The 27,610-nt window shown below is 34.4% G+C and overlaps 1 protein-coding gene across 2 annotated transcripts in view; it reads right to left on the bottom strand.

The window, feature by feature from the left end:
- LOC123529501 (uncharacterized) overlaps nucleotides 1-11,741 on the bottom strand; it is a 32,449-nt gene extending 20,708 nt beyond the window's left edge. For both annotated transcript variants that reach the window (XM_045309858.2, XM_045309856.2), the window contains exons 1-3: nucleotides 11,630-11,741; nucleotides 5,845-5,869; nucleotides 4,757-4,946 (exon numbers count right to left, since the gene is read on the bottom strand). In XM_045309858.2, the coding sequence (XP_045165793.1) occupies nucleotides 4,757-4,946; nucleotides 5,845-5,869; nucleotides 11,630-11,665 (251 nt within the window). In that variant the 5' untranslated portion in view covers nucleotides 11,666-11,741. The remainder of the gene's footprint in view (nucleotides 1-4,756; nucleotides 4,947-5,844; nucleotides 5,870-11,629) is intronic.
- Nucleotides 11,742-27,610: the final 15,869 nt, after the last annotated feature.

Below are 27,610 nucleotides of genomic sequence, written 5' to 3'. Positions count from 1 at the left end.
ATTAAAAGTTCATGACAATTTCATGGTCCACATCATACACGTTTCAAGAACTGTTGCAGGGCTTTTTATGAACTAAATAAAACCTTGATTATTGTTCATAAACTGTTCAAGTTTTATGAAATTACCCCTACATGTCCACATTATAGACAAATCAAGAACTAAGTACTATGGGTACATTATATAAGTGCATGATAAATTCATGATGTGCATCAAACACACTTCAAGAACTAATATTATCCCATTCATTACCAGTTCATGATAAGTTCATGACACACTTCATGAACACTTCAAGAAAATTAAACAAGAGCTGTCCGTAAGACAATGCGCTCCACTATTCGGCGATTTGATAGTAAAATGAATTTATGTCTCAATATGAGACCTCTACTTTAAAAGGAAGATACACAAAAATAAAACAGGACCCTACTACTCAGAGGTGTTAAAGGTCAAGTATGGAAAGGGTACTGATGATGATGGTAAAGATATACTTTGAGTTTCAAGTCATTATCTTATATAGTACCAAAGTTATGTCCAGAAAACTATTTATTTATTTATTTGGGTTTTACGGCGCACCAACATGGTATAGGTTATATGGCGCCAAACAGGACTACAAATTTTGATTTCATATCTCATTTACATCGAAAGAAAAACATGAGGTATGGAATCAAAATTTGCATACCTGCTGGAATCACAGAGTTACAGCAAAACCAAGTGTTAAGACCCTATTAGTCGCCTCTTACGATCATGCAAGGGTAAGACAGTGGTTCCAATTCTTTTCATACACAGATCATCCCAGAACCACATGGGGCCCAGAAATCAAAGTTTTGTCAAAAAATTTAAGTACGAAAGGGCCATAATTTGGTCAAAAATATAAATCAGAGCTATGGGCATTGTTACCACACATGCAGATGATGATGATAAAGATACATTTTAAGTTTCAAGTCATTATCTTATATTGTACTAAAGTTATATCGAGAAAGCAAAGATTGCCAAAAAACTTAAAGTATGAAAGCAGCATAATTCTGTCAAAAATACAATTAGTGTTATGGGAATTGTAACCACACATGCACATGATGATTATAAAGAAATGTTTTTTTATTTCAAGTCATTATCTTTTAAAGTACCAAAGATATGTCTAAACGAAGTTTTCGAAAAATTAATATGAAAAATAATTCCAAGTATAACACCTTGGTGACCTTGACCTTTGATATAATAGGCCCAGCCCCTAAAAATACTTTGTTTGTATGCTGGACAATGTTTATGTGAAGTTACAGGTTGCCAAAAAACTTTAACCAAGAAAGGTCACGACGACGCCCGACGCCGGGGCGAGTAGAATAGCCCCCCTATTCTCCGAATAATGGAGCTAAAAATGACTGTCAGATACGTCATCATTACATAAACAGTTCATGAACAACGTCAAAGGACAGTTCATTTCCAGAAGTTCATGAACTTGTTTCAAGAATGGTTTAAGCAATGTTCATGAACTAAAGCTATCACTAAAGGTGATGAATGTACCCCCCGCATGCACCGACACAGTACATTGCAATTTGACGCACACAAGATTGCCTAATTATGTGGACTGTATGTATATAGACTGTATGTATACAGTATAGTAACAAAAAACAAAGTCAAAGTCCCATAACTATGCAGAATATTAATCTAAAAGAACATAACATTGTACGGGATGCACCATGCACAACTAGGGTTGGTATTGATCACTTGTGTGAAGTTTCATTAAATTGTGTGCAAGGGTTCGGAAGATTAGGCGCGCACAAGATTGCATATGCAGACTGTATGTACATAGTATGTTAACAAGAAACAAAGTCCCATAACTCTGCAATTTTTGTTGTTGAAAGAACTTAACAAGCCCCATGCACAACTACTGTTGTTACTGATCACTTGTGTGAAGTTTAATTAAATTGTGTCAAGGGGATGAGGAGAGATGGTGCGCACAAGATTGTGTCTATGTATATAGTAAAGTAACAAAAAACAAAGTCCCATATTACGCTGCAATTTTTTTTCTGAAAGAACCTAACATGCCCCATGCACAACTACTGTTGTTACTGATAACTTGTGTGAAGTTTCATTAAATTGTGTCAAGGGGATGAGGAGAGATGGTGCGCACAAGATTGTGTCTATGTATATGGTATAGTAACAAAAAACAAAGTCCCGTAACTCTGCAATTTTTTTTCTGAAAGAACCTTACATGCCCATGCACAACTACTGTTGTTACTGATCACTTGTATGAAGTTTCATTCAATTGTGTCAAGGGGATGAGGAGAGATGGTGCGCACAAGATTGTGTCTACAGACAGACAGACAGACAGACGGACCGACGGACGGACAGACAGACAACCTGAAACCAGTATACACCCCCTTACAACTTTGTTGTCGGGAGGGGAGGAGGGTACAATAATTCATGTTTGGCTTGAAATGCTCATGATTTCACGAACTACATTTCGCAGGGGCAGTGAATGCTATTTTTTAAACATTTCTATTAGGTATCAGTAATACATTAAGTCTACATATTTTTAAATAAAGTCGAACTTTACAGAAGAAAAAATCTGTTTTAATTGTCTCGAACAACATCAGTTGTTAGAAAATGACATTTTTTAAAAGTTCATTGTAATAACATTTTGATTTTTTAAGCAATTTGAAAATTTTTTAAGTTCGTGCAAAATGAAAGACAGAATATGATTTAAAACAAGAGTGCCAGACTGTCACAAAATAGACCCATCATCGAACTTTGCCTAATTCAAGGGACATAATCCAAGAGTGCCTGAGGCGATCTGGGTGGTTATCAAACTTGGCCGAGATATTATGCCCACAAACATTGTCAGCAAGTTTGATGAAGATCAGATGAAAACTGTTGGACTTAGAGAGCGGAAAAGGCTAAATTTGCTCTTTTTCGAGTAGTTCAAGGGCCATATTCCAAGAGTACCAGGGGCGATTTGGCTAGTTATCGAACTTGGCCGAGATATTATGCCCACAAAAATTGTCAGCAAGTTTGGTGAAGATCGGATGAAAATTGTTCGACTTAGAAAGCGGACATGCTTTGGACGCAGAACGCCCGCCCACTGCAACGGGTATTCACATAATACTCTCTTTCAGAGACAGGTGTATAAAAATCCATGAATTACTGGTAAGCTTGTGATTCATGGTTAATTGGCCCATTCATGAACTCTAAAACAACTCATATCTTGCATATACATATTTCCTTTCCATTCATTAACAAGTTCTTTCGATAAATTGCACGTATTTTGCTGTATTAAACATTAACATCTGCTTCCAAGTCATTCTGGCAAAAGAACAACTAAACAACAGTTACTGAAGTTGTCTAAAAAGGCTACCACTGACTACATGCAACAGCTGTATGTCATTACTAAGCAGCATTATAGCAATTTTTTTGACTTTCTTTTTGCAATTCATACAAAATGAACATGATAATTTCAATTTGGAATGAAGGGAAAGAATGTAAATATTGATAAATAATGTTTATAACTAACATTTTGCAGTTTCGGTCCGCTATTTCTTAATCCAGGGCCCAGTTGTTCGAAACTTTAACAGGCGATTAAGCTAACGGTCAGTTAACTTTAAGAGTTACATTTCGACATTTTAGAAGACTTAGTGAAACCTATTATAATTTAAGAATTATGAACACTAAAATGTCTTTACAGTAAAATTGAAACATCCTACTAGTGGTTCCCATCATGCCTTATATTTTGAATCAAAATTTAACAGGCCGTTTGTTTAACAGCCGGTTAAAGTTTCGAACAACTGGACCCAGATGTGGTCCAACTGGTCAAAATGGTGTCACTTACATATTATGCCGGGGCAGAACCGGGAAAGAAACGTAAATTAACGCCCAACAATCGTAGTGAAAAGAAAAACATGTACAAGAATAATAGGGTTGACTGAACATTCAATGAGAAATGGCTGAAAAATCACACCTGGCTAGTATATTATGGAGAAAAGCAACATCTGCAGTGCACTGACTTTTTTTTTCGGTCTGGTTTATTGTTTTTTGGTCTGGCAGATTTTTAGGCATTGCTTGGCCAAATGTCCGGCTATGTTTTCCAACTTTCGTTAAATCTGCCTTGAACAGTTGCCTTGACCTTTAACCGACAAAAGATCATGCCTTGACTCATTGTCTCATTATGGGGAACGTTTATGTGTAGCACTAAAATAATCCATCAATGCATAAAAGTTATGGAGCAGAAACAATTTTTACTTTACCTTCAATAGTGACCTTGACCTTTGACCTAAAAGCATAAGTCATGTATATGCATAATCTACATATTTCCCTCTGTTCACAAACCAAGTTTTATGAACCTTACACTTGAATATTTTTTGAGTTATCGCAGAATCTAGATTTGCAGACGGACAGACAGACGGAGGGCATTCCTATAGTCCCCTCCGGTGTTCCACGACTAGGGGACTAATAAAATGATAAAATAAAAGTGCCGCAAATTTTCTTTATAGTGGTGAACATGTACATAAGAAGTTTTAATTAATATTCCAAACCACTGTCTTCCGAGATACGGCTCTCAACGGAGGGAAAGATGGATGGAAGGATGGACGCCTTTCTGGACGGACAACACCAAAACTATATCCCTCTCCTTTGGCGGGGAATACTAATAAAGGATTTGCTTTTGGATATAATCTACATAGATGTAATAAATTTTATTTTTTACTATTGATCAGTTGCATATAATCTAGTAGGACTTTTTTTAATGTAATTTTAAAGGAAAGTGGCTTACCGTAACCTGGAGTGGAGTCTGTTTCCTTCTACCAGGATTGTATTCAGCTGTTCCGGGGTCAATAAACACGGCTTTCCTTTCTGTACCCAAACAATAATGGCAGCAAGGGCCATCGATGTGCACTGACGTCCTCTAAAAGGGCCATCAAGGGCAAACTGGTCCGTTAACCCAAATGTAAACATATATGGTCCTGTAATAGAGAGAATATCAACTGGATATGAAGATCTGTTACCTCTTTAACGGACTATGATCCCAGATTTTCTGTATTTCTTACCAAAAATGGATTTCCTCTTTACTAGCAAGAGCACTAATGACACACAGAGGCAGTGCACAGTGGTACAGGGATAGAGAATCAGACACCTGATCTAGAGCAAGCTAGTTCAAATCCTAGTAAGAGCAGAATATAGCTATAGTCTACAGTAACATTTAATCCTCAACAAGGTGGAATACTTCTAGGAATTCCAGGAAATTGTCATCAAGAGTTAGACTGCCCCGGAATCAAATGTGACAATTTCCAACTATTTCTCTTTCTGCTTATAGACAGTCTGGAGACACCTAATTTCTGTCAGCAGCATCACTTGATTAATTACATCCTAAATGTATGGGTGTACAATAAAGAATGATAACATCTGAAACAGGATTACCAGGGTACATATTTTTACATGCATAAGTTATAAATATTGAAATATCAGTTTTGTGACATTTTCGCAAGGGCAAAGGGAAACAATTTCATCAAAACAGAAGTCAGGTAATGTGAGAGACCTGGTATAATGAACTTGTCTCATGATCTTAAAAGACTACAGGTCAAAATATTTATATACTGGTTACAAAGATATTCTAGGAAACAACTGGGATTGGAGCTGGATAAAGACCACACACAAAAAAAGTAATTCCTATTTAGCCACAAACTTTCATTTAGTGTGGGTATAATTCATAAAATGCACCTGCATCAGTTATTTTCAATTAAACCGGTAAGGCTTAACCATAAAACATTCCTATCTACTTCAAAATCAAACATAGTTTGAAATTTAATAAATTACATTAAACTAACTAGCAGATATACAGAAAAATACTGTAAGAAAACTTACCGAAAAATCTTCTACCACCTCCGGGCTGAAAGAAAAATTAAGACAAAGCATATTATAGTAGTAGTTGAAGGCCAGAAACAAAAATTCTTGGATACAGGGTAACTTAACCTAAAAATAGAGTAGATAGAGCAATTAGAAATTTTCTCTTTTCTATTTTTTTTCTAACTTTTTTTCATGGAAAAAAATATCATATAAAGGGAGTAAAGCTATAAACTAAAACTTCCTTAATTTGAATGAATTTTAACATATATATGCTACCAAAATATCCCTTCAGTTCATTTCGACAGCAAAACTGAAAAACAAACTTTAGGGTCTAGTTAAAAAAAAACAGTTTGTTCTTCTAGCATAATGCTGCATTACTATCAATTCAAATTAACTAATTAATTATTCCCTAAAAGTTTTTTTTTTTAATTCCTTCTTTATTTATCAAAAATCAAAAGGTAATAACAGTATACACTATTCTAAAGGCCTCTAGTTGTTGTTAGTACCTTCCATTATTTTATTTCTGTAATCAAAAATCGAGGGTTGAACAGAAAGCTGTTGTAACACAAATCAAATAAAGAAAGAGTTACGACAGTGTTCTGTTCTGCCCTCAAAATACATTTCATATGAAAATCCATACTGCTGTGTGAATTCTTCACCATGAACATTTTGAAAGAAAAGTTGTTTTCGATAAGCATTTTATCATAATATCTCACCAAATGTGCAACATATGAGCTTTTAACTAAATATAGATCCTGTTTACAAAATGTTGACAAATATGCCAAGGAAATTGCTTTCTTATCATATTTTTGATTCAAAACTAAAAGAAGGTATCAGTCATTAAATAGCATCTTCGGAGTTCTGCTAATGCAATGTAATATGTTAAACAAAACATGATACAAAATGGTCAGCTAATTATCAAAGGTGGTTAATCTGACATGGTTTTTTATGCAATACTTTTTCAGATGAATCTTTATTTTTTATGCAGTTTCCATATATCTTAGTGATTTTCTAAACTAATACAACTACTTGGCTACAAGAAGGTATATCTATAAAAAAAAAAAGGCATACAATTTATTGCCTCCCCTTTTCAGAAAAAAGTTTAAAGAACTGTGTACTTCAAAAGACAGAGTTGACATTCTTAAAAGTCTGATTTACATCCTTGAAATACAGAACAGAACAGAACATTTATAAGAAGTTTTTCTTGGGATCTTTCATATATTTCACTTGACAGGCATAGTATTAAGACATTAGTGAATAAACTTGCATAAAATATGACATGTTAAAACAACATAAAATGACAGAATGAAATTTTAGAAGCAACAGGTAAGCAAACATGAATGCAATGCATATTACATTACTGATTAGCACACACACACATATAAAACACAACAAAACAAGTAGCACATATAAAAGAAAGCATCAGAGCATAAAGCAGCCAAGCACATAGAAAACAAGCAAAATAACATAAAGCAGAAAATCAGTAGCTAGAACAGGAAGTGCATGTGCAGCCTTCTCCGCTCCAGGCATTGACCAAACTTTTGAACTGGTTAAAATTGGTTTCTTCGGAGAATCTCAGTTTCAAAGTTTGACCGCCATGAAATGAAAAGAGCTGCTGCCATAGCTAGAGGTTCTTACCCATGGAATAACTGCTGTGTACCTAAAAGAGATATCGATTAGTTCACACACAGTATAATGGGTCTTGTTTCGGGCTGTCATTGATTGGGTCTTAGGCGTATCAACGATACCGATATATCAGAAGACAAATATCGACGATATATTGATTATTAAGTTAGATTAATGACCTATTTGTTCATATGCATACTATATACCTTCCTGTAAATGCTATTTTAAGTTTTATTGCCTACTTTCCATATTTCTGTTTGATTGTGTTGTATTTGTATTTATGAAATAAAAGAAATATATAAAAATTAATAACATCTTTCATTTTTATTTTACCTTCACTCCTTTTTTTGCATTTATCCAAATTTACAACTTTGTGAACTTTAGTTGTTTTTTAGGGTCTGAGTGTTTTTTTGCCATAGGGAGTTTAATTTTTCTCTCTGTAAAATATCGATTTTTGAAAATGGGAATCGATAATCGATCAACAAAAAAATATCGTTGATACATCAATATCATTTCTATTGATGACAGCCCTAGTCTTGTTTATTGATGATTTTAAAAGCTTCCAAGGCAATAGAGTCTTCTGACCTTTAAGGTTGGCATCTTAGATTTTAAGAGCAAAGTGTCATAGTAGGAAGTAAAATCACTGTAAATGAATCTAAGAGTCCTTTCCTGGATTGTTTCTAGCTTTTTTATGTTTACCTCTCCACAGAAATGCCACGTCAGGGCTGAACTGTGCAGCAGTGAACCATCGCAAAATAACCGTGGATTGATTTCTTCTATGCGTATGTAGGTTATTAACTATATTATGGTATTTTCTGAATTGTACCCACCTATTGCATTTAATTTAATCAGTCACTAACATTTTTGTCATCTGTTTAACAATATCAAATAAACTGAGGACACCACATCAAATTCCATACCTCCCATATATTTTTCAGACTTCATTTTTAAATAAAAATGATCATCAGTCAAAAATTGTGTGCACACACATAAGTAAATTTAATAAAGGCAGATAATTCAAAAAGCATTTTGAGTGATGTTCATTCTTTAGTTGCTTTCTTTTCTTTCTGTTTCTTTCATTTCAGTAAAATTATTAATTATACCAATATAACTGTTAAAGAAATTAAACATGTACAAATATTCAATGCATGTGTGAAGCATGGATATAGAATCACATATTAAAGAAACTGATAATTATATATGAGCTGTGCCATGAGAAAACCAACATAGTGGGTATGCGACCAGCATGGATCCAGACCAGCCTGCGCATCCGCGCAGTCTGGTCAGGCTCCATGCTGTTCGCTTTTAAAGCCTATTGGAATTGGAGAAACTATTAGCAAACAGCATGGATCCTGACCAGTCTGCGCGGATGGGCAGGCTGGTCTGGATCCATGCTGGTCGCATACCCACTATGTTGGTTTTCCCATGGCACGGCTCATATAAAGGTTTCAGTACATAATAATTCCATAAGGCACATTCTGATATTTACAAATGCAACACAATAGGTTTTGTAGTATTCCCCTTGCAAACTTGTAGCTAAAGCAAAACTAGAACTGTAGGCTTAGGACAACTAAAAAAATATTATCATTATATCCATTCTGTTATAGCAACCATTGCAATCTTGCATTTCAAATGAGACTAGAAAATGTCAGTCGCCCAATGTGTTTGAGCTGTATTTTTCATAAAGATGTTTCGGTCCAATTGAAAGGCATGGGAAAGTATATTTTGCTCACTCAGAAAGCAGTCATTCTCATACATTTCAACTGTATCAAAAAAGTTATTGGCCAGAATTTACACTGGAACTAAATTTTATTCGTATTATTTTAAATGTATAGCTATTATTAAACCGTAAGGAGAAGTAATCACTGCTATTAAAGTAGCACTCGCGAGCCTAGTCTCAATTTTTCAACTGCAATGCAGACCGATTTCACAGACTGACATTAGTCTGGATTACCTGCCCCTTCACTATCGATTGTACGACGGGAACCAGACTAAGACTGACATCTACTGTATGTCTGCATCTACGTCGTTGAGGAGAAATCTTGACCTGCGCAAAAATTATCAACAATATCGCTCCTGGCGTACGGGAATAGGGAGGGTCTTTTCACCCCAAGACACCCCAAAACATATATTTTAATGTTTTAGGTGCTAGTTTTCTTTTTTTCTGAATCATAAAAAAGGTAACTTTAGAAAAAAAAAACAATTCAAGGGGAATAATCCAAAAAGCTTAACTATGATAAAGTCTAAAGGAGATCCAGTTATTTCCCTTTCATTCAGAAGTTATTTGTGTTTTTAAAATATGTTTGTAAATTTGATTAAAAAATAAAAATGTTTTACTGTAAGGGTGTCCGGGATCTGCAGAATGACTATATCCAAGGGAAATAAATAAATATGTAATTATCCTAGAGTCATTAGTTTTGACGCCCTTAAGCAGTCTAACATGTATTTCATTAGTAATATAGATAAATTAAACAAATAAATAGTGTTGTTATAAACTATGGCATGTCTCCCTTTATTTTATTCTTGTTTTGTGAATTTTGTGGGCAAAAAAGTGTCAATATTTGTATTATTGCTGACTGACCATGGAGTCATCCATATTTTTAAGGCTCATGAGAAATGACGCCTTTTGATTGGCTGGCTCTCTTAACCAAAACTTCACTTTTCTGGAGCCTATATGGCCAAAATCATATTTGGCTGGTATAATTCTGTGTGAATGCAGTGGAGACCTGAAACTTAAAGACAATAAACAAATTAATATTAATCATTTTAAGTGACCTTTTTACTATTTATTTGTAAAATGTGATCTTTTTTATTCACTTTACATATTGTTAATAGCAGTCATTCATTATCAAAACAGTGAGGACACAAAAATATATAACCCTTTCTAACAGCTCTAACTTTGGTACTTTCAGTGAAAACCTATTAGAAACATGACCTTCTTTATTTACAACAAGATTTGCCAAAGAGCAGCAAAACCATATTCAATTAAATTAATTTAATGTTTTCAAATGATACAAGGTGTATAGCCTACAGGAGAGTGAAAAATCTAAAATTTATTCAAAACTTCAGTCAAAGAACTGTCTTGTGACTTTGAAAAATAGCTGGGGGAAAGAGAAAACCAAGATCTGAATTCCTGACCAGTTGCTTCTGTAAGAATTAGGTTTTTAAAGCATTGGAGATTTTTGCATTATTAAAAAAGACATAAAAATACACCAAAGTACGAAAAAATAATATAATCTTACTGTAAATCTGTTGAATGCATTAATGTTTTATTTGAGCACGGTAAAATATTGCCTGCTTTGCAAACATGTGTAATTTGGCATCATAAATGGTCACTTATACCTATTTGACAGCAAAATAAATAAGGGCATCAAAACTCATGAGCGTCAAAACAGATGATCGAAGGATAACATAGTAATGTTGGCTTTACCTCCCTTTCACATTAATAACAAGTTCATTTCAGCTGATGTTCTTAGATGTATTTCCTTGAAAAAATCTACTCTAAGGTTATCTTAACTGTTACAGTCTGTATTAGCATGTCTTTAAGATATATTATATAAATACCATATGGCAGCGTGTGTGACATTGATATTGTCAACCCGAGGGCAGAATGTCACCCGAGGCGATAGCCGAGTGGTGACATTCTGTTCCGAGGGTTGACAATATCAATGTCACACACGCTGCCATATGGTATTTATTTTATTATACCGAACAAAACTAAACACATAAAAAAGTTTTAAAAATGTTTCTGGTTCATTTAATTCAACAGTTTCATCTTTAGCGCGGTAATCAGTTGTGTACACACTGAATAGCGACGTCATTACAATATGACACTGTGTACAAGGGACGCAATCATATGGCTAAAAACCTGGAGCAGTTATTTGCCCTTATATGACATTCAAAATATCAGCGCGGTCACATGACCTGACAGTCACTTTCGCTTGGTCACGTGTCAAAAAGACTGAAAATGTTTCTGATAGTCAAAATATCTCCTTTTCGGGTAATGGGATTTTACCATTGTAGACAAAAGTGAGGTATAATAAATATGTTTAATAAATGATACAAATAAATTAATATTCTAGGTGTCTTGGGGTGAAGAGACCTTCCGCTGGCGTACAATCAGTTGGACTATCGCGAGCCCATATATCACATAGGAATATAGACGAAAAATCCTTACGTTGTTAAGTAGACTTTCTTCAGTGGTTTTAGCCATCGTGTCAATATTTTTAAATCTGTTTCATGGTTGTGTTCGACTTTCGAAAGTTTTCGCGCTGCGGTTGCTATGCGATGACTTTTTCATCTCCAATTTGAAGAGTTAAATGGATAAAAATGATCGAATAACTACAACGTCGTTATAGTCTACATGTACACTTTCCATAATACATGTATATTACATGTTCACAACAAAGTCAAACATTTTACAAATTTCAAAATCGTTATCCAGTTTAAAGGATGATATCAAAACTAACAGAAATTTTTTCTTGTCATCTACATGTGTACGTTGATTTGTCAAGCTTGGCAATTATAGCCTCAAAGGTGCGCAGGGCAAAAGTAAAGAAGTAAATTCAAATAATACTACAGACAGAAAAGACGCTCACATGAATCTGGATGCATAAAAATATATTTATAAAGAAGATGAAACGTTTATTATGGTTATTAGGGTAAACCAGTTCGGCTTTAATGGCGGTACCAGGGCATGGAGCCCGTCCAGTATTATTATATTATTATACCACATTTATATAGCACTCTTTTCATGCACTTGTACACGTTCAAAAGTGCTTTACAGAATAAATTGCAAAAATACAAACAAATACGTATACAAAGATAATGCATTCCACATTAACAAAAATCATGAATGAAAACAAGTATAATTTAAAAAAAAAACAAGATAAAAAAAATAAATGTATCGGTCAGTTAACAAAATATTGTACAAAAAAGTGGGTTTTGAGCAGGCTTTTGAAAGCAGCTAGCGTGTCAGCTTCCCTGATTTTGACAGGAAGAGAGTTCCAAAGCTTTGGAGCAGTGCACGAAAAGCTGCGATTGCCATACATCATGGTATTAGATTTTGGCATAACCAGTGACAGCGTGTCTTGCGATCTTAGGGTCCTGACCGGTTTATACACTTCTAGCATATCCCTAATATAGGCAGGGGACTGATTGTGTAACGCCTTAAAGGTGTGGGTCAGAACCTTGTACTGCACCCTGTATTTCACTGGCAACCAGTGAAGCTCCTTCAGAACCGGTGTTATATGATTGCGACGGGGCGTCTTAGTGATTACGCGAGCTGCAGTGTTCTGGACATGTTGCAACTTGTTAAGTGTGCTGTTTGGTATACCACTTAACAAGGCATTACAGTAGTCTAACCGTGAAGTAACCAGGCTGTTTATAAGGGTTTTTGTGGCATCACTGGTAAGATACCGTCTGATGTGACCTATTCTGCGAAGTATAGCTCTGATCCATCTTTAACTTTACTAGATTCTACCAATAGCTGGAAAAGAAGGTCCCGTTAGAAGATTTGTTGGTACAACTGCTTCTTGAAAGATGCCACAGAAGAAGACTCAGAAATGGATGCTAGGACTCTGTTCCAAATCAGAAAGATACTGGGATGGGGCGTACTTAGAGCAAACTGTTAATATAGAAAATGGCAAATAACTTAGTATTGAGCTGCCCTTGTCTTGGGTGTTGATTTCCCCAAGCATCGATCATGGTCGTTATCAACGAGGATGTGAATGATTTGAAGAGTAGAGTCAGCTTCACTTTTCACTGGAACTTAATAGGAACAATCGGTACCAAGCCTTGATGGTTCTTTGATTAAAATTAGATGCATTGAATATGCAATTAATATTAATAATAATTAATAATTAATATGCACTTCCCCCCAAACACCACAGTAGTTAAACTCTTTTTTTATTTTAAACAAAAAGTTTGGAATCTACTGAGCTTTTTTTACGGTGAATCTCACGCAATTCTGAAACAGATGCCTGGTTTAAAGAGTAGATTCTGGACAATATGGAGGTGCTGTTTTCTTGAGTCAATAAGAAAAGCATTTTGCCTCCAACATTTAAACTAAAGTGTACACATTTCCGGAGAGTACAGTTAAATTAATTCAGTCGTATTTATCTAACAGAAAAAGGTTATCAAAGTTAGCAACTTCAGATCCGATCGAATGACGAGGACTTCCGGTTACTCATGTTTGAATCGCAGCCCACCCACCCTCTTATCCTAGCTACTACTTTTACTTTATACCAATGATATAGCATTATCTACAAGCGACGGAAATATTGACCCATATACTGACGACCCTATGGGTAGGCATGAATGGGAATTCCGACAGAATTCCAGTCGAGCATGCTGAAATTCAATTCAGTAGCAGTTTCGAATCCGTCAAAATACTCTTCTCTGCCGAAATAGCAGCAATTGTGTAAGCTCTCTAGATAGTGGTTATGTAACAAAATCGTTAATATCTAGGTCTCAGATTTTATTTGTCATTTATACATGTACAATTACTACATAAAAGGTAACCAAGGCCAGATACTCTCATCCGTGATTATTTTTCTTGCATATAATATTCTACAAAAGGCAGAAAAAATAAAAGAAAACGAGCGTTTTTATTTTAAGCAATTCTTTCTTTTGGTAGCATATGAACGTACGGGAGCCATCTTATTCCCTGGGTGTAAGTTTTTCCAGCACCGCTGAAAACATGGGAAATCCTTGCTATTCGTTCAGTTTTTGTGCACACAAGTGGAATTGCACATGCTAAAAAAGTAAAGCAATATTGAATTATGTATTCACTGCAAGATCTTCCCGATTTGTATATATCATTTCACAGCTTTAGTTGGTAAAACTTACAGATCATAGACACAGGGACACGTACTTAACTTTGAGCCAGTGATGAATACGCCCTCGAATCAAATATTTCCGTCCGCACCTTCAACCAGTGAAAGATTCTTATATTCCTACCTCGGTTGCCCAACCTAGATAGTTATTTCGGTGTTGCCGTTGTTGTTGTTGTTGTTCTTTTTTTTGTGTGTTTTTTTTTTCAGGCTAATTTAGGGATAAAATTGGGCCCCAATTTCAAAGATAAAATTCCCAAAGTTAAAAAGAAAAATTGTTGCATTTAAGCATAAGAAACTTTAAACATTTGAAACACAAGACAGTATGCTAACTTAATGCATTCGTGGCCATTTTTGTTGAATGTAACATTTTAATGAAAAAGAAAATACGAGTTTTAACAATTCCCAAATTTAGATGCTTTACGACGCATTTTTTCCCAATTGTAAAGGCCCCGGTCCCATTCACAAATCAGTGGGGGGGGGGGGGCACTAATAATTTTAGCATATGCATTCTTTGTTTATGGTATGAATAGATTCGCATTCAGCCGGATGTCATTAGAAATGCATGCTTGTAAATTACCTCCATTTGCCTATCTTGGTTGCGCAACCAAAATAGTTTCGGAGCTGAACGCAATTTTAAAACAGATAGTTGAACTATCCAGATATCTGTCAAATGCAAAATATAATGAAATCCAAAGAAATACTCAGCTTTTTCAGGACAGATTTCCCAATTTTAAAATTTGACAATGCATTTCCGATAAAAATCTATCTCTATAATGGACGTTTTACTCCTTGAATAGATCCTAAAAGTAAATTGATCGGCTTTAGAAATCTTTATTCAGTTTACAAAGATTCAGCGTAGAAGCAGCCGCGGATAGACAGGCACTACAGAATTTATTTTTTTATAATTTCCTTTGAAAAATAATGAAAAGTTATGACATTTTCTCGTAAAATCGCATATTATCCTGATCAATCAATCGATCCTCTAGAGGCTTATTAAGATTATATTATGCTTTTTGGTGAAATACTGAAATCGGTGAAATAAAATTGATATTTTCACTGTTTCAAAGCAACAAAAATAGCATTTTTATCAGTTTTCAGTGAACGGATCCAGGCTCGTGCCCCTCTCGCCACTCCCCCTCCCCAGTTGGCTGAGAAGTAACCTATACTCATCAAATATGCACTCTACTATTTTGGCAAAGGAATATTTTTCTCAAAATTTAGACCCAGAAACGGACCAGAGACCATCATTTCTTAACTGTATTTCAAAAATTTCTAGGGGGACGCCCCCCTGACCCCCCACCCCACCCACACACATCAAGAGGGGAATAATCCCTCCATTACCTCAAAATTTGGACATAAATGCACCAGAGGCCACCATTTCTTGCCTGTATTCAAAACTTTCCAGGGGGACAGCCCCTGACTCCCCTTAAATGAGGGAAGTATCTCCACCAGTAAATACACCAAAGGCCACCTTTTCATATCTGTATTTCAAAAAAAAAAATCCAGGGGAGACCCCTTGACCCCTCCCTTTACTTGGGCAGAGCCACGCACCACCCCCCCCCCCCCCCCCCCCCCCCTCCCTATACCTACCCGCATTCGGCGCTATGCGCCTCGCGGTGACGTCTTCGTTCTAGGCTGGTGCCCCCAGTCAAATATTTCTGATCCGGGCCTGGGATCTACACTTGAAGGCGAAGGAATATGAGTTATAAATAAACGGACATTCTTTCTAAAATATAAACTTCAAGATATATATAAATTCCTGCATCAAAATACCCGCTCCGCCGTATTCAAAGGTAAAATAAATATACAAATCTCATAGAACTGTTTAACTATTTTTTCAACATTGTGGCGCCATGACGGAATGCACGTGACACAGTATACAGTGTACGTAACACTGCATCCTGAAACGATATTAGATAATATTTTTTAATATCTGTGGAGTGTTATTACTATATCAAATTTTCCAACTTTATTGGTCTATTACCCTGTGATTGATACATGTTTTGTTTGCCTGATTGCTACTTGAAGCAGAATGAGTCACCCTAAATTGCTCCTAACTGTTCTATTTGAGCCGCGCCATAAGAAATCCAACATATTACGTTTGCGACCAACATGGATCCAGACCAGCCTGCGCATGCGCGCAGTCTTGTCAGGATCCATGCTGTTTGCTAACGGTTTCTCTAATTACAATAGGCTTTGAAAGCGAACAGCATGGATCCTGACCAGACTGCGCGGACGCGCAGGCTGGTCTGGGTCGCAAATGCAATATGTTGGTTTTCTCGTGACGCGGCTCATTTGTTTGGGAATTTTGTAACACTGAAGAAGATTTATGTGTCGCCGTAAAAGCTGATAAAACCGTTTTCTTCTTCTCATAATAAATTTATGATACGAAATATTGTATTTTTATGTTGGATATTTCTTCTATATATAAATAGAACATTTGCAAAGTCTAGACCAAAATATTTGGTATTTCACCGCTATTATACTTTACGAATACTTGTATCTTATACAAAGTTATAAAATCGTAGAAAAAAATACCCAGTGTAATCATCAGTTGGTTGGAAATTGGCAGTACAACAATAGCAGCAGTTAACTGCTAAGTACTAGTCTATTACTAGCAGTTAACTGCTAAGTACTAGGCCTATTGCCAGCAGTTAACTCCAACCATTGTCTGCAGTTACAGCAATTTAAAACTCAGTTACAGCTGTTACTTGCTACTACTGCCAGTCCCGCAGTTATATAACTGAAATACTGTTGAAAAACGGAGTTAAACCCAAAACAAAAGCTACTACTGCCAGCAGTTCTGTTCCTACCATCACTCATATCTGTCTAGTATTTAATTATGCTTTGATGGTGCTTTTTATAGTTACCGTCTGTGGGTAAGTTGTGTTTCTTATAGCAGCTTCCATTCTCTCATTAAATGCTTCTGAAAGCAGTTTAATCCGTCACCTGTAGTTATGGAACGCCGGAGCTGTTTTATGTTATATGAATACGAGGTATCTTCTTTATGTAGAGTAGTATTTTCTCAAGATCCTGTTATGTCTTGTTAATAAATAAATATTATATAAAGATACCTAACCTGTTTAAGATGGAAAGCGCTTGCAGTAATAAATTTAAATTGTAAAAAAAAAACACACAGAAGCCTTTTGCTGTTATTTCCTCGCGACGTGATCGAACTACTTAATTTTCCACACTGTCCTGCACAAACAATGGAGAAACCTACGCCAGTAAACATGTTTGAAGCTTTTTCGTCTCCGCATTGCATTAAATTGTTAATGATGATTTCTCAAGAACACAACAATGACCTAAACGGACATAGTCTTGGCTTGAATTCACCGTTTCGATACACCAACTATGCTCAAATATTGCAATACATACTGAAAATCCGTCGGTAATGCAATATATATTGTTTATTGAACAAACATCACAGGTACATGCCGGCGCGGTTCAACATCACGGTACTCGAATTCCTCTGAACGTAGTGAACTACAACAGTAACAAAGATGCAAACCGATTTTCTGTAACATGAACATGACCAAGACATACGACTTCAGACAGATTTTACCTTTTTCCGTCGGCACAAAATAGTATTTTACTTTGAGAAAATAAGATGGTAGTTTAGCAAAATAGTACGTCACTCTGACAAGATAATATATACACTGGACAAGTGAGAAAATAGGAAATAGTACGTCGATCTGACAAGATAGTACATACCTTAGACATGATAGCATTGCAATTTTTACTAGTTTGTGTTTCTCGAAAACTTTGATAGTTATAGTTTTTGAAAGGGATTTTGACTATAATAATCAAAGTACCTAGAGATATATAAAAACATATCTGTTGTATAGTTTGCTTGATCCCATCCAGATTCATTAGTCGCAAAACATTTGTAAACAGTTTCGTAACATAAGTAGTCAAAACTGACTTGGAATCACGTGATCATTTCCATGGAAAGGCTTGCTCCATTGCGGATCTTTTTTTAAAGAATACAAAGATCCAGTTTTGAATGAACTAGATCGGACTTTATGACTATCAAAAGCGTCCGAACTAAATGTTTGCTTTATTTAACGGGGGATAAAAATTTGATTTTTAAAACTGGAATTCATTAGATACATTACTGCTACATCGATGAAACTATTGACAGAAAAAAATGTAGGCATTGCATAATACCTAACACGTTCATTATGAAGGCGTCAAAGTTTTTCCCATGAGAACTATTCATCATAGCATCCTCGCATGATGAGAAGACATTATACATAACCAGTATCGTCAGGGGTATTTCAAATGAAATATTGGTTTAATTACAGACAAATATCATGTCGTGCAAGTGCAGCATAAAATGGGGCTATTAATAGATTAGAATCTATCACGATAACGGAATACTTTTTTTTGCGCATTGATTCCCCTCAAAGAGGCATACGGTGTTCCATGCAATGAAACCAATACAAAATATGCAGCCATGTAAAGAAAAAAGGCATCGGTCGGATTGATTATAGAATAAACACGGAAGTCTTATTTGTAAAATCCATCCTAAGACTTTATGCACAACTGTCTAGGCAGATGTTATGTATTATTACATGGTTAGAAAAAACAAGTTACTTTCATTACTGAACATGCATTTATGCAAGAACTAGGTAAAACATTAACACTAACGTAAAAGTATCAAAATCGGACTACAAACAAAAGATATATAGCCATTTGAATACATCTATGTCACAAATGGCAGCCATTTTGGGCACAGTGACATCATCATTCTTTCCTTATATGGGCATTACCATATATGGAATATCAGTGAATAACAACTAAGAGAAACGTATTTTGTTGGCCATAATATAACATGAACCTTAGTATGTGTGTAAAAGTATATACCTTAAATTTAAGCTCCATGTTCAATTGTATTTAACATAATTTTGCCATAAATACAATATTTGGTAATGCCCATATAAGGAAACGACGATGACGTCACTGTGCCCAAAATGACTGCCGTTTAATTAATTGATAATATTTAAATTGACATATCTTTTTTGTTTGTAGTCCGATTTTCATTTTTTTTTTCGCTGTATTGGTTTCAGTGGCTATGTTCAGAAAGACAATAACCTAACTTATTATCTATTTACTTGAATTTCCCCTGTTTATTCGAGTCCTTGGAAAGAAGTGAAAATACTTTACTAGTAACTTGACTAATATTATCCCAACTTTTCCTTCAATCGTGTAAAGACACGCATTGTAAACGAAATTAATGGGTGGAAATGGAACGAAAGCCTTTTATTGAATGTGGTCTTAATCAAAGATGTCAAAGACAATATAACTGTTCCATTGAAATGAGACCCGAAAAGATATTCCAACCTTCGTTCTTAGGCCAGTACATGTTTATTTCCACTGAAGTATTTGTGTAAAAACTTCATTATTATTATTATTATTATTATTATTATTATAATTACTATAACCAATTCACAGACAGCTCAGATATTCCACTGCAATATCTCTGTAAGTGAATTTACATACATGTACTTATAACTGAAACTGAAATTTTTAACTTTTAATGACGGCGACTTTGACCTTGACTATAGAAAGCCCAGTCCCGGCCATGCACCTACGCACCCGGTCTCATCGCAACTTGACATAAGTCAAATAAAATAACAATGTTTATTTTTTCGAAAACTAGGATAAACCCATAAGACGCAAGGAGTGGTAATCGAATTTCTTTCATTCTTAAGAGATTTCAGTCTTTTCATTTTGTGGTAATTCATCTCGCCCAAGAAGTTGTTCAGCTTTTCACAATATATTATTAAATTACACGAATACTTGTACATCACGACACCATGTTGAAATCTTGAATAGAATTGCAGAGGAAATGTAATACATAGTTTGGCATGTGGAAAGTAAGACAAGTTCCGCGGTAAATTTATGATTTGCGGGATGATATCATTTATTTTTTTTAGATTTCACATACCTCCTTAATGTTATGCGGTAGACATATTACAGAAGAGCATCAGTGCTAGGTGCTTGTTACTTGTCAATCAACTATAAAGAAACTTTGACTTATTGACTCTAAATGTATGTCGAAATTTCGAGTTATGCATCTTGAAATTTCGAGTTAGTGGACGTAGTGTATAGGTCCTGGACAAGGTACCGTGGGTATTTTATCGGGTAGACTAAGACGATCATATAAGATGACCGGTCAGTGTAAAATATGTTATTGTTTTAAAGGTCCAATACTAAGGAAAGTGAACATTTTAATTTCTTTTAAAAAGCACAGTCTAAACTATTTCATTTTATTGGAAAATGAAAGTTGGTATGTAGAAATTCGAAATAAATCGCAGTATATGTACAATTATTTTTCTATGAAGTATGAAGAAAGTTAAAAAGACCTGGGGGGTCATTCTGTCGATTCATTGAAATTTCAACATAATACACATACATTTCTTTGAGTTCCAAAGACCTTCTGTAAATTTTGACCTGCCAATCTTCATTATTTAGTGTCTTGCAGAAGTCTATGCACTGGCTATGAAAAAAATGCCAACTCACTTTCCCTTAGTAATGGACCTTTAACAATAACACCAAAACATTAACGAACCATACACATTAAAGTTTTCTTTAATAATTGTTTGAGTATTTATGGTTCAAACAGAAAACTAATTCTCAAATTAAACCCGCAGCATCTGCCTTGTACAAATTGGAGTGTATGAATCGATATTCTTTACAAACAGGGGAATTATCAACATTGTAACTGATTTCTGAGACAAAAATAATGGTCAATTAAGGCCCGAACAAACATGTCATACGAAAGCACAGAAAAACATCTGCTGTGTCAGCGAATAGTTTAAGTAAACCAAACTGCTCAGAAGAAATGACAGTTCGACAAAACGCGAACAAAACTAAAATTTGGACACTTTAGAGAATATGTAAATTTATTTATCAATAGCAAAGTATCCATTGCAATTTACTGTTTAGAGGCAAACTTAGAGGCCAATGTCAGATACATGAATAAATTTGTCCGGGGTATTTCTTCTTCATGCATTGGGGGATTTTGATGTAACTTGGCACAACTGTGTTCTCCATCATGAGACGGATTGTCATGCACAAGAACCAGATCCCTAGGTCTAAGGTCAATGTCACACTTCAAGAATGACTTTGTCCGGAGCATTTCTTCTTCATGCATGGAGGGATTTTGATGTTACTTGGCAAAAATATTCACCACCCTTGTTTTTAGAATTACTTCCCTTTGTTTTACTATAAATAGCTTATATTGAAACATTTTTATTACTGGCTGTAGGGAAAAATCGAGACCATTTTTCTGTGGTACAACATGCATGCTACATCCAATTTTACCTCTACCTGATAAAGAGTTTTGTTTAGACTTATATTATATAGAATTTGTTTTTATGATTTACTTCACTTTGTTGTTACCATAAATGACAGTAGAGAAGATTAGGTGCCTTCCGTAGGGGATGGAATTACTTCATTCACTTGTTTTTATCATCTTTTTAAGCCCGTCATTCCGTTGGAATTGTAAGAAAAAGTTAATATGCTATGGTAGTAATTAAAGTCTTCATCACGCCGAAATCATTGTAACCAGTGTAATCTAGACAAGTTTAATGAGATCTGCATCTAATTAAACTTTTTAAAATGGAATATATAAATGCCGTGTTGCCCTCAAAACGTTAACGTTGACTTCTTTCAAATCAAAGTTCACTAAAGAATTGTTCCTATAGATGCCGTTCATTTATACAATGATCACATCTCAAAATTATGTAATGTGTATATTTAAAACACAGTGCTACAAAATTATGTAAACTTTTTGTATTTTGTATCCTATATACATGTATGGATTGATATTCTATCCAAACAGGAATACTAAGGCCTTATAATTGATTTCTCTGACTAAAAGGCATTGACAAATATTCGCTATACAAGTTGCATGGCGGTATATAAACATCTGCAGATTTACATTTAGACTGGTCGCAAACACCTGTAAAAATATTAGGTGTAACTTTTTCTTCACATGTCAAAGATATTTGGGATTTAAATGGTCCACTTGTTTTAGAAAAATGCAAAGATTTGATACGCTCGTGGTCAAAGAGAAACTTAACTTTATTTGGCAAAGTAACAGTTATCAAATCGCTTGTAATTTCGAAATTTGTGCATTTGTTTATAGCATTACCAAATCCCCCGTCAATCTTAATTAATCAATTAAATAATATAGCATTTAAATTTTTATGGAATAATGGACCGGATAGAGTAAAGAGATCAATTATAACAAATGATGTCGATTCCGGTGGTTTAAAGATGATAAATATTAACACATTTATACATAGTTTGGAGTTGAGCTGGTTAAGAAGACTTTCATTGAATAATTGTGATACTTGGAAAGATTTTATAAATTTTCCTTTCAAGAACATTTTCACTTTAGGTGCAAGTTATGCCAAGTTAATGGCTGGGAGAATACAAAATCCATTTTGGAAAGACGTTCTTGAAAGTTGGTACTGTCTTTGTGAATCTATTGATATTACAGACCTGCAACAAATTTTATATTCTCCTCTTTGGAATAATCACAACTTCAGATTCAAAACATATATGAATAACAATTGGTACAAGAATAAGATTATCAATGTTATAGATCTTCTAAATGAAAATGGAAATCTTTATACGATAGATGAGTTAAAACGTATATATTCAGTAAATGGTACATTTTTAGACCTACATAGAATTATGAATGATATACCAAACGAGTGGAAAGAAAAGATAAGAAATAATAAAACAGCTGTCCACAAATACAACGTAGATATTAACCCATACTTAAGATTACTTGTTAAAGATAAAAAGGGCAGTAGCTCTTTTTAAAATACCATTACAAGAATTAAGGAAATATACATACCAAATAAATGGAACCAAACATTAGGACATATCTCAGAATTAGAATTTAAATTATTTTGCAAAAAAATAGAAACAATCAAGGAAATCAAACTAAAAAAATTTCAATTTAAGATAAATCAAAACATTCTAGTAACTAAATCATTTTTGTATAAAATAAATAAAGTCGACAGCAATTTATGTTCATATTGTCGTCAACAACAAGAGACAATAGAACATTTAACATTTGAATGTGCACATGTTAATAAGTTTTTATTTGACTTAAGTAATTGGGCAAAAGAAAGATTTAATATTGACATTAATTTACAGAAAAAAAATTCATTTTTTCGTATGATACCTGTACCAATCGAGCTGGAAATTATCTTGCTTTACTTCTAAATTATTATGTTTATAAAACAAAGTTTAAAGAAAACTGTTGTAGGTGCCTCTCTATACCAATGTTCAAAGTTTATTTTAAAGATAAACTTATAAGTTTGAAATACATTTCAGCCATAAATAATAAAATATCTGAATTCGAAAAGAATTGGTCTCAAGTTATCGAAACGATAGATAACTAAGCAAAAATTAACAACAGAATTTAAGAAATAAAGCAAAGTAAAATATTTCCTAACCTGCCAAAAGATCATCTTTAATAATACCAAAATATTGAAAAATAAAAACTTGTTAATTCTGATCTTTTATTAATAGAGCTAACCATAACTGTCTACTAAGAGTTATTAAGGGAATTTTCATTTTACTAAATCAGTTTCCCCCATTTTTCACTTTTTTCTTCCTTTTTTTTTTTTTTTTTTTTTTTTTTTTATTTTCTTAAACAACTTGCGCATATTTCTGTTAAATATGTGCTCTTTTTTTCCTGTCTATATTTTTTTTTCTCATACACACTTCATCATATTTTCGTAAAATATTACCCTAATTTGTAAATTGCCTGATAACAACTGTCAATGATAATATACGACTTAAGATAGTATATGAAGTAGTTATAAAAATATGTATACATAATAGATCACTAAGATTACATGTTGAACAATATGTCTTGATATTTACATTATTAATTCATGTAATTGTACGTTTGCATCATGTGTTTATATGTATCTATATATGTACGTTTGCATCATGTGTTTATATGTATCTATATATGTATACAATTTGAAATAAAAAAAAAAACAAAAAAAAAACATCTGCTTGTTTCCATCGGATTGTTTATCTCAATAAAATAGAGAGATAAATTCTAAATCAGAAGTACTGTCGCAAGTTGCAGGACCCGTGGTTTCGGCACACGACAGTATCCTAATAAAAAGGCGCCATGTACATCATGCTAGTATTAAATAATCATCGAAGAAGGAGGGCATGTCGGTTGATCGGTTGATCGGTCGGTCGGTCGGTCTGTCTGTCGGTCCGTAGACCAATCGGTTTCCGGATGATAACTCGAGAACACTTGGGCCTAGGACCATGATAGTTGATACGAAGGTTGGCCATGACCAGCAGATGACCCTATTGATTTTGAGATCAATAGGATAAGTGTCAAGGTCACAATGACCCGGAACAGTTAAACCGTTCCCGGACGATAACTTGAGAACGCTTAGGCCTAGGATCACGAAACTTAATAGGGAGGTTGATCATGACCAGCAAATGACCCCTGATGATTTTGAGACTAGTACGTCAAAGGTCAAGGTCACAGTGACCCGGAACAGTTAAACCGTTTCCGGACAATAACTTGAGACGGCTTGGGCCTTGGATCACGAAACTTAATAGGAAGGTTGATCATGACCAGCAGGTGTTCCCTATTGATTTTGAGATCAGTAGGTCCAAGGTCAAGGTCACATTAACCCGAAACAGTAGAATATTTTTTACCATATAACTAGAGAATGCTTTGGTCTAAGATCAAATTTGATACGGAGGTCACTTATGACTGGTTAATGACCCATAATTATTGATTTGAGGTCAGTACGTCCAACGTCCAGTGCACAGTGACCAAATAATTTCTGTTCCTTGTGCAGTTAGTGAATGCACCAAAGGGTTGGGGGCGGGGGAGGGCATTTCGTGTTCTACGAGCTCTTGTTTTAATTTGTTATGGAATGCCGATAACTATATACGTTAGTACATCGATAATTCAAATCTGGTTTACGGTATAACTATTGAAATAAGAACAAAGAACATCGGATCGGGCTATTTTAAAGATATGTATAAAATATAAAAAATATAACAGGTTTCTTTCTGCCTCATGTTTTAGTGTGCGAGATTTCAACGCTATAAGATTTTGAAATAATACAAGCGCTTCGCAGTAAGATACATGTGTATAAAGCTACACTTTACAACATATTTTATTTCAAACTTGGGCTCATTGAAAAAATGGCTTTTTCGTGCATATTGCTAAAATTAAACTTAAAAATACTAAAACTGAACTTTATATAACTTGTAAAACTTCCAACAATATTAGAAAATATCTAAAACTGTTCTTTTTACACGCCGATATCGGAATGAAAAGTATCATTTTACACGCGATTTCGATGATATGTTTTGAACGTTACTTAAAGGGAAAGGCAACGTTGTTCTTGTGTTAATTTCTTTTTTTTTTTTTTTTTTTTTTTTTTTTTGAAGGTTTTTAAACGATTCTTTTATTTCTCACTATTACAAACATGACATTACCTATAATTTTGCATATTAAATGTACAGTCAAACCTGTGTTAAAGACCACCCCTGAACAGAGACCACCTGGCTCGAAAGACCACAAGTTTTGTTTCCCATTTTAACATTAACCTTCATCATGCTGGACACAATTGATTCTGCCTTTCTTGTGTTAATTTCGTCAGCTGAGATTTTTTAAATCATTTAAAGAAGTGAAAGAATTTTCAAAATCGGAGTAAAAATGAGAAAGTTACGAGCATTTAAATATTTGGTCAATTTGGCGGCCATTTTGTTTCCATGGCAACAAAAAACAAAATGGCGGATTTATTGAAATTTTAGATACACATCTAAACTGTATTTACTAATTTCTGTAAAACAATTTCTCTACTTTTTCCAGCGATAATGAAAGAAATTATCATATTTTACACCTTACACTCGAGAAACAAATAAAATAGATCTATTCAAAAGTTTGTTTGCTAAATAAAAATTCAGCAGTGTGTAAATGACGTCATAAACACACTAAAATGGCTGCCTCATGATCAGCCATTTTTGCCATATCTTTTTCAATAGTGGTCTGATTTTAAAAATTCTTTCAGCGTTGTGAAAGGTTTGAAGATGTCTTTCATATAGAATTAACTTATTTCTACAATTCGTAAAATAAAATATACTAGCAAAAAATAAAAATAAAAATAAAATTGCGCCAAAAGTAGAGATCGATTTTTCTGTTTATAGTGAGGCGCAATACAAGTGTCGTCTCTGTCCAAGTTCTCTACAAATCAAGTCACTATAATATCTCATTCCTAGCTAAAGTTATTGAACGGAAACCATTTTATTTTATTTTAGAAACAGTGACCTTGACCTTGACCGGAATGACGGAATGACACCAAATGCAATACCAAACTTTGTCTCGATAAAGGCTACATATGCACCAAGTTTCGGGTGTCAACAGGTGCACCCAAACTACATTTATTGAGCGGAAACGATGTTTTACGACGCCCAACCGTCCGTACAACGACACGCATTAAGTTTCATCACTATTCAAATAGTTCTCTGTTTGTTGTTGCTTTTCTTTTTTATTCTGAAAAGCATTTTTCTTATTTATTTGCATTTTTAAACACCTTACAGGTCTATGCATGAAATCTAGGTAGCATTTTCATGTTGAAATAATAGCATTTCTAGTCATGGAAACTTAGGTCACACAACTTCACTACAATTTTAGATATCATTTGAGCTGAATTTATATTGTATTTGTTTAAACTGAAAATATTTTTCTTGCATCAAATATAACCAAAACTTTTCTTTTGATTTTTATTTAGCTCTGACAATATTCTTCTAGAAAATGTAAGTTCCGGACATAAGTATATTTAGTTTAGTTTAGACAAACCGCTCGTTTATTTTTAAAAAGTGTTGAAACGGTTCTATTCAACTTTTTTGTTCCATTAGCCCATATTTCGTCTCTAAATATGAAATATAATGCATGTATCAGTTACACTCATTAGCTCCCCTACAGTGTAAAAAGAATTACACCGGAGTTCTATTGTTATACAACGGCAGATCTTGTCGTAGTATTTAGAATTATTATGTACCTTACCAAAAATAGCAAAAAAAGTGTACAAGCGCAGGTCAATAACCGGAAGCGTTGACAATAACCGTCTAGTTGCACACCGCGCGACCAATCTCCACAGGGGATTTAGGAACAAAAACACTTGTCAAAAATAAACGAGTGGTTTGACTAAAGTAAACAAATATTCGTTTTGGATAAAAAGATTTATGATAAAAGAAAATATTAACTGCCGGACATTGATCACATTCGCAATTAGCTT

This window comes from Mercenaria mercenaria, chromosome 13 (genome assembly GCF_021730395.1).
Source record: "Mercenaria mercenaria strain notata chromosome 13, MADL_Memer_1, whole genome shotgun sequence".
NCBI classification, from domain to species: domain Eukaryota; kingdom Metazoa; phylum Mollusca; class Bivalvia; order Venerida; family Veneridae; genus Mercenaria; species Mercenaria mercenaria.
This window is presented reverse-complemented; position numbering and strand designations above follow the sequence as displayed.